Raw genomic sequence first — 9364 nt, 5'->3', positions numbered from 1 at the left:
GACACAAATTGCAATAACGTCTGCTTTCAATGAATCCGAAATAAGTTTCAAATGAGTCCGCGACGGTTCGCATAGGGAGGAGGTGGTAGATGGGTCAAAAATCTCATGGGAGGACATTTCCATGTGTCATTATTACGCATTTCTGGCTTTCCGTGTGTCATTTAATGCCACGTCATTACCGTCAAACAGTCACAGTTATGTTTAGGCAACAAAACTACTTAGTTAGGTTTGGACTAAATAAGAACGTAAACTAAGTAAAATATGTACGAAATCAACGTAAGAGGAAAACACGTCACTTACGTCACTAAAACATCAGCAACACTTTGGGACACGGGTCTTGAACACCAGTATCATGGTTGCCAGTCCTGTGTTTGACCCATCCCCTCCCAAAAGCAGAGTTTCTCACATTTTATACTCCGAGAGTAGCATATTCACACGTATGCCTTTACAGTGCAGTCAGTACAGACTACATGCCGTTCAAAGGCCACAAAAATCAAGAAAGCTGTTTTTATTTCACGCAAACTTGACTTCAGTTGTGTCATTCATACGCCAATCAGCGTGAACGAGCTTGTTTTTATGGGAACATCATTTTGCAAGAGACAGGGTTGCTGTGCTTTAATTTTGTCGTACAATATTGGATTTGGGAGACCATGGCATGGCATGTCAACAATGACAGAATAATATTATGTTGTGCTGAAAACTATATCTTATATCAGTGCACTATATATCCTATTAAGATCTTTTTAGAACGTTGATAAAACACACTTAAACGATTGTTTAGGAATCTAAATTATTGATTTCTAATATTTCCAATGTAAAACCGGTATTAGCACTGTTGGAGCATTCAAAGTCATGGCCATAAATCAAGAGGTGTTGAGCCCAGATTTCTTTCTAAATTTATACCCTGGAATCCCTATCGTGACCACCTACAGTCGTGACCACCCACAGTGACTGTCACACTCAGTTTCAGATTGTCTTCCATCTTTCTTTCTGCACTTTCAACTGTTCAACTGAAGAGATTTAATAAGCAAAGAAATTGACGCGCAATCTCATATGCTACAATTTCTAGACTACAATTTCCCATCAGAAAACAGTATAGTTATAAACTCTATTCTTACTTTTAATTGCCCAGTAAAAAGGGATTTTGAGCTTACTGTGTGTCTTGTTTGGTGCCCCAGAGACAGCAATAAAACAGCAGTTTTACGATCTACCTCAACAACCACTTCTGAAGTGAGGCAAAAATCGGTGACACCTCCAGACAAGCAAAGTCCCCCCCCCCCTTATCTTTTCCCTTGCACCTTATACCGTGAGGTAAAACTATTGCATTGAGAGAAAGCCAGACAGACAAAAGAATCACTGGAAAGTATGAGAACTTGTGAACATGGGTGTAGTTCTCCCACAGCCACAAAAGCCTGTGAGAGGATGGTTATGAGAGAGGGCTGACAAAAGGGGGAGGAAAATTAGGCTGGCCAGCATTCTTCTCATTTAAAGCTGTAACTACACAAAAAAAAAGCACTCACGCAGTCTGGGCTGGGTCTGCTTGCTGCTTACAAGGAGAGGTACTCTTGTACTCATGGTGGTGCAGTGATAACCTGAGTGATTTAAATTTTTTCTTCTTTTTTATCCTTTTGTCCCCTTGCTTCACGCACAAGGACGGCTGATGTCTTTTTTATAGACATGATGAGCTCTGTGCATATAAGGACTTTCTTTTTTCTGGTCGTCTCCGTGGCTCAAGTTTTGATTGTTACATGTCAAGATGTGACCACTGGTAAGTGAACCCCTGTGCTGTTCATTTTAACACCTAATTGCCGTTGGGTATAATGTGTGAAGGTGGCTGATGGTTGCCCTTTGAATGGACTGAATATTTTTTAGCTTCAACAAGAAAGTTAAGTCTTTCAATTCCCTTTTTTGGACAGTGGTTTAAGCAACAGAAACTCTGTTAAGTGTGCTTTTGATAAAGGGACAAAGCATTTTTGCAAACTTGATATTGTTCATTTCTAATGTCCTGTGTTTGAAGTTTTTAAAGGGAATTCTCCTTGTACATTACTTAATTTTTTTTACCCCCTTGTTGAGATTTTCTATTGCTGAAAATGACTGCATGGAACATGTATGTTAGATCCCTGGCGGGGATGATTGAGACAAACCTTGTGTGTTTATTGAAGACTATCTTAGAAAAGATTGGAAAGATATGAGAGCAGCTCTATAATGTGGATTATCTGCAATTGCTAAACAAGCCCTGTATGTCAGGGAACAGTCCTGAGGACATCTCTCAGCAATTGCAAGTGATGTCACCCTCAGGCACTGAAAATGTGCGGAGGAGGGAAAAGAGCACCTTTTGCGGTTTTGCACTACCCCTGCACTGCTCCACCACTTTGGAACATTCATTAAGTGTTACCACAACCATCTTCTCTCCCCCCCCCTCGGGATTGTGTTGCAAAAAGCATTTCAGCACCAGAGCTTGAGCGCCTCTGAGGGAACACAAACTGCATGTTAATTCAGGCCAGATGTGAGGAGACATGAGAAGGGGAGATGCTTTTGGAGACTCTGAGTCACTCGGTGTTCTGCGGGGCCGCCGGAGTCTTCCAACAGCTGGAACACCTGAGCGTTCTTGTTTTACTTGAACTGCGCTTCCCCCATCTCTTTCAGCTGTGAGCGTTTGGTCTCTTGTGTCGTCACTGGGGCTGTGTGTTGTTTCCACATATGATGTCATGGGGCCACACTGAGCACTGGAAAGTTCAATTGATGGGCCCCTGATGGAGTGTGGAGCTATGCAGTGCAGCACAGACAGCGCCGTTTACTTTTAAAGCTGTCGTTCCCTCTGGATTATTTAAGTTTTTCTTTCATTATGTCACTATTTGAAATGAGTTGGCTTTGCCATTTAAGTTCCCATGAAGCAGAGACAGTTGTGTGATAGCACGGCACCACATAGAGCGCCACCCTGTGGTGGATGCAACATAGGGGCCTCATGCTGTTTTGAGAACATTTAAATTGACTGAAAAAAGTATTCAACTCTTTTACCAATGCTGACATTTGAAAAATACTGCAGTTGAAGTCTGTTCTGTAAAGACTGCAAAAGAAGAAACAACTGCACCAAGATTTCTGCTGTTCTGACATCAGGGGGGAAAAAAGGTTTTTATTTCGGTGTATGTTTGTATGTCAAAAGTTCTAAGAGGCCTGTCTTTGTTCATGTGAAACCGCACAGTGATCATACAGGCTTCTTTTCCATGGAATAGTTCTGGATGAGGCGTTTTCACCAAATAAAAACAGTGGAAAGTTCATGGTTTTTGTAGACTAAGGGAAAATGTGGTTCACCAGCGCTTTGAGACAATGCACATGTGTGAGGGGGGGGGTTTCGAGGCTTGTTCCACACAATGACCAGTTAGTATCGTATGGAATGGTTTTTAATGTGCAGATGTTTTTGCCATTTTACATTTCACTCCTGTAACTCTTTGTTTCACTAGTAAGTCTGAGAATATGCTGAACACCAATAAGGTGCTGTGAGAACAGCATGAGACTCACTCTTCACCTCCAGAACGAATAGCATGTTAAACCATAGCAGCACTGGGATGTCGTATACACCCACGGTTACAATTACCAGTGTTACTCCATTTACTAGGGACTTTTATATGAAAAATAAAACTTCAAATTGAGTGTGGTTGGATGTTGATGAAACTGCGTAATTGCAAGCAGACTCATTCTCTCTGTAAACTATCAACTCCGTTTTTTTAAAGTATCTTCTGAAAAATAAAAGAAGTCAGCAAAAGTCTATGCTGAGGCCATGGAGGTTATTGGAAAGATATCTGAGGGGCCGGACTTCGTTGGAATTTGCAAAAATCAAAGATGGTGCTTTGAAGACTGAAAACACGTTTAAAGCAAATGTTGAATTTTTTTAGTTAATGCATTTATACGGCTCAAGATTAAAGTCACATGGCTGGCATGTGCGGAAAGTTTGCAAAAAGAATGCAAGTTGGCAAACGAGATCAAGGAGGCAGACTTTAAGCTCACAATTGGAAATGGTGACGTCAGTATGGATTACCTGAGTGAAAGCACATTCCCCGTACAAAACCTGCAACATGTATTCGAAGAACCAGAAGTGTTCAAATAGTATTTGCCGTCAGGTTTTAGGGATGTGAACATGGAAAAAGGAAAAGACACAGCAATAGATCACTGACTCGTATTTCAAAAAAACAAGTTTGAATCATGCCTCTGCATGTGTGTGAGTGTGTGTGTGAACACTACTCCTCCCAGACGCTGACATAGCTGTAAACCATCTTCAAAGATGCCACTTAGCGCCTTACATCAAAGAACCTATTCACTCAGTCTTAGTGTATACCAGTGTATTACTTGAGTTTGTTAGCAGAGTTGCTTTTGTCTCATCATAACCAGGTTTTTGATATTCGTCACAGCCAAAAAATGCGAATCAGCTCAAGACATTTTTCCCTATCTCTGAGAAAAATGCACGAGCAGAAAAGTAAAACTCTGGTACTCTGCCTTCCAAATTGGTTCCAGTTGTTGTTGCCACATCACTGACATCGCAACAAATGGGCTCTTTTCTACCAAAGCTGAAACGTCCAAACATGTGAATTCAACCAGGTCCACAGATGGACTTGATTGGAAACACATGCTGCATTTTTGAGCAATGACTTGATTACACGCCTCCTTTCTTCCAGAGTTAAGGGGGTCGGGATTGCTCACCGGATTGTACATTGTCTTGAGTTACACGTTCGAGGAAGGCAAAGTTTTAACAGTCGTCTGATATGTAGCATCTGGCTGAGACACCTGAGATGTCTTGGTGGCACACAGACGATGGAACTGATAGACTTTCAATGCCGATGGTGCCTGAGAGGACTGTTTCATGGGAACTACTTATGAACCAAATTATTTCAGTCAGCAAATGGAGGCTTGGGGTGGGGGGGAACACTTCCAGATGTTAAATGAGTCTCTTTGGCAGTAATTGGAAAATATATTTAAAAAAACAAAAAAAACAACAAAAACAACGTCTTAGCCTTTAGTTGTAAGGGGAGGACGTTAACTGGCTGATGTAAGACATAACCTCTCAATATTTCTTTAGGGGGACTTGAGTGTGGATGGATGTGAAACTTACTGGCTGATGGTTTGCCTAAACAGTTTTCTCCCGTATCTTTACACTGAACACCTTCGCAGGTTCAAGTTAAAGTGACTATTTGTTCTGAAGCCATGCAATTATGGCTCCCCCTGACAGGCTTCCTGGCCCTTGATTGGCACTTAGTCACCAATCTGCCCTGTCATCCTCTCGGCCTGTCCATGTGGGAGGATGACAGGACAGAGCCTAAACACAGAACGGGTTTGGATTCCCGAGTGCTATAATTGTCTTCATTTCATTCTAATTAAAAATGTGCCAGAACTGCATACTAGTCATATGACTCTAGGCCACTACGTTCAAATGTGATGTGTTGTTACTGAATAAATAAGACAAACACCGGGTTGATATTCGTGTTGTTTACTGTAATGTACTGAACACCATCAATGTAGGGGAGAGAAAAAAAGTTTCAAATGAAGGGAAAGCACTTCACTAATTCAACACATACGGTTCGGTCTTCTAGTCAAGAGAAGTTCTACTCCGCCTGTGAAAACATGGTGGAGCTTTCCGAAGTTTGAGAAAATGACCCCGATGAGGTCATCGGGGTTATCTGACTTTGGGCTTTTTGTATTTGTAATGAAATGTTTTTATAACACCCTGGATGTGTGAGGGTTGAAAGAAGGGGGCAAGTATGTGAGGCAAGTAGGGTCTTACTTAAGAAAGATGGTATCCTGTTGCATCATGGGACATGTAGGATCAAGGGTTGTTGGAGCTTGACCCACACGAAGGACTAAAAATACATTTTAACTTCTGCTGCTTCAATTTTGACCATTCTTTTTTGATTTTTTTTTCACTTATTTCTGTCTTTTGGGTTTCCCAACTTCATGGAAGTGCAACACTCAATTGGTGGAATAGCTATTTAATTGTTTGTAAAAGTATTGTTGATATTACGGGAATTTTTAGTTGTCATCTAATTAAGCCATGCGTAATCTCTCTTAACATTTAAAAAGTAATATTGTCCATCCCCAAATGCCAGAAAAGCAAACATGGCCTTTGAGAAAAGCCTGCCGTTGCTGGTACACAGTGCAGTTTGCCTGTACAGAGAGTGTTGATACAGCTGCTTGTAGTTTTTCCAGAAGATCAGGAGGACATTTGCCCTTTGGAGCTTATCCTCTGTGTGTTGGCAGGTCTTCGTGTAACACAGTACTCCCTCTGAACATATCTTCTGTCTCTCCACTGGTAACTATTTCAAAAGCTGCTGGAATTGCTTTAAATCTTTAAATCCAATTTCATGAGATGTTGTGTCCCATCTGGGAACCTCTGTCTCTGTGGTGACTGTGCTTCTGGTCCGGTAATGATTCAACAAAATCAGATTAAGGTTTGCTGTTGAGTGAATTTTCCAGTGAAGCAAAGACGAGTGTCATTGTCAGTAGGCCTGTCACAATAACTACTTTTAGTCATCTTTTGTTGTTTGCACATCCTTTAACAATGGACAATGAACTGTTCATTCTTAAAGATATTGGTATTTGAATGTGGAATGAATTTTTTAAATATCCTAAATAAATAAAACGTAAAAAAATAAATAAAACACAACCTTAATAACAATGAATAAAATGAACAAAAATGCACAATGTCTGCACAATGCCCAAAGCTCATAATGGTAATGATAATGGTGGTATTTTGACATTTTGATGGCTAAAGTGTTGATGACAAGGCCAATATCGAATTCAATAACATATTTATCGTGCCAGGCCTTATTGTCAGTAATGAGCAATAATTGAATCATGCATACATGCCCTTTAAACATATAACAGTAGCATAAGTTGCTTTAAATTTAAGTTACACCCATATTTTTAGATGTAATCTTCTCCTTGTAAATTCTTCAAAATGTGACAGTATTGTCTGTCAGCTTCTGAAGCACCACTTGTTTAAATGCCACAACATGGTGACTGTCGGCCATAATTGCAGGTTGTGGTCAGACCGAAATTCTAAGTTGTAGCGAGGTTGTGTTTATTACAGCTGCAGAGGGTGAACGAGTGGAGATACATGGCTGACAAGAGTTAACAATGTGGCCGAGGTTATGTTCAGGCTCTGAGCAACTTGTCGGAAAGTTGATTGACTCAATGGTGAAATGCCTCATTTTTGTATCCAGGTAGTCCTTCCTGAAGCAGGGGTAATTACATTACTACAGTGGATTTATTTTACCTCATGTTGATTGTGTATGATGGATGCCTTGACTGAATTGGATCACATATTTTGGAACTCCCCCGTTCACTGTCAAGACTTGTCTTACGTACTCCACATGTCTCTAGCAAAATCAATGGAATAAAGTCTTAAAACAGAGAGGATCCCTGGCGAAAATCATCATTATAATAAATGTTCAACAGCACTGTAGTACAAACATAGATTATCTCCAAGGAGCTCATGTTCAGAAGGAAAAAAAAATTTGTTTTAGTAGAGTTCCAACGCACATAGTGCTGGAATCTTTACCGTGCAACACTGCCAGAACTCAGCAGAGGAGATGATGTTTCTTGAAATGTCAGCTACTATTAAACTCAGTTTGTGTGCAAAACAGATGCACGACCAGCTTCAGATCTGTGAAGCACAAAGACAATCAGAAGTGCTGAAAAGGAGATTCTAGGGATTTATAAACCTTTTTTTTATTATGGTCCGTTGCATCAAAATGGGCAAGGCTCGTTCAGTTCTCCATATGACGGACTCAAAAGATGTCCAGCGAAGAAGTAAGTCATACAGTAGAGAGAAGGGTGCATTCTTTTCACACAGTGTGAGTCTGTGCTGTCCCTTTGGCCCACTGGCTGCAATGTCCAGTCAGTGTTTCCCGAACAAAGTACTTCTCACACAGAGCCAGACCAATGAGATGTGGAAATGTCTGCTTGTAGCCGGTGACTCATGGCTACCGTTTAACCTCGACGATTTCACCAAACGGGGAGAAAAGCTGCTGTAGAGGAGTGTCTGAAAGAGATGGGTTTTTGGAGAGTGAGTTAAAGTGGCAACGCTAATGTAACAACAAGCGTCCTTTTACTGCTCTACAATGTTTACAGTACATTTTGGAAAGTTAGAAACATTTCAACCAGAACAAATCTTTAAGATCAAATTCATATGAATGACATCAATTACTTGCACTTTTGTAAATATGCTTAGAACAAATATATTAGAATTAAAGCAAAGTCACAGGAGTTTTCCTAAAGAAAGAGCATTCTGCAGAATAACCTTGTAATTGCTGTGGTGTTTAGACATTTTTTTCTCAGGCTTCACTTAATCAGACACATAAGTTGTGGATGATGCCAGTCTTTATTTACCTGGGCTGAATCAGAGTTAATTATAGCTTCTAGTCTTGATTTCCTTTTAATTTCATGCCCCCTCTTGTTTCCGAGCCTTTCACTGATGTGGCCTGGTATTCAGGGGGCTGAGCTTTAAACACAGGATCAGGAAAGGAGGGAACTTCATTTTATATCTATTAGGAGGGTTGAAGGGGAAGAAAAGCACAGGCACAGCCGCAGATCAGAGAGAGAGAGAAAAGAGGGGGGAAGATGAGGACAGAGGAAGAGGATAAGAGCTGCAATCTATAAAGGAGAGAAAAAATGTGAAAAGGGTGGGGAAGACGCTGCAATGAAGGAAGCCCAGAGGATTGTTTGGTCTTTAGTCTCATGCTCTACTCCCTGCACATCGCAATACACTGGTCAAACTCCAGCACAGGAAGTTATGTCAAACTGGAATTTGCTCTGGAAAAGCATGCGGTTTTGCTCCCGTTGTTGTCATTAATGACCATCGTGATTCATGGTCAAAAGATAAGACGAACAGTAGAACAAAACGCTGCTTTTTTTAAAGATGTTGTTTGACATCTTTGAGTGCTAATACCTGCCTTCCCTTTGTACCCCTAAGCAAGTCAGATAACAGTTCAATAAAGACATGTAATGGACACAAGCAAAGGAAATGTGTACTGCTCAGAATGTAGTCACATTGCAAATGGTGGTTGGAGTCTGTCTTATAGGAAGACATTTTTAAGGCTTACCCAGCTGTTGATGACATGTTGAATAAAGTATGCAACTGTTACTGATAGAAGCGAGGAGTTCCAATAAACAAACTGCAGCAGATCTGCCAAAACGTGTGTGTGAGCAGAGGGAGAGGGAGCGAGAGAGACAGAGAGAGAGAGAGAGCATTTACAGTACTTAGTACATTATAACCGCAGTTCAATTTTGACTTAATTTCCTGCAGTAAACATGAAATTGTATGAAGTATTTTATCACTTGATTAGTCTTCAAAAGTCTGAAAGAAGCATGCTGG

At 40.7% G+C, this 9364-nt stretch overlaps 1 protein-coding gene across 1 annotated transcript in view; it reads left to right on the top strand.

Moving 5' to 3' along the window:
* Positions 1–1526: 1526 nt before the first annotated feature.
* LOC116398603 (collagen alpha-2(V) chain-like) overlaps positions 1527–9364 on the top strand; it is a 41065-nt gene continuing 33227 nt past the window's right edge. Inside the window, exon 1 of the mRNA XM_031875056.1 lies at positions 1527–1768. Within this exon, the coding sequence (XP_031730916.1) occupies positions 1678–1768 (91 nt within the window). The 5' untranslated portion in view covers positions 1527–1677. The remainder of the gene's footprint in view (positions 1769–9364) is intronic.

The sequence above is a fragment of the Anarrhichthys ocellatus genome, unplaced genomic scaffold (genome assembly GCF_004355925.1).
Source record: "Anarrhichthys ocellatus isolate YVR2014 unplaced genomic scaffold, GSC_Weel_1.0 scaffold86, whole genome shotgun sequence".
In the NCBI taxonomy this organism is placed as follows: Eukaryota; Metazoa; Chordata; class Actinopteri; order Perciformes; family Anarhichadidae; genus Anarrhichthys; species Anarrhichthys ocellatus.
Note: the sequence above shows the minus strand (reverse complement) of the source record. Positions and strands in the feature narration are given on the sequence as shown.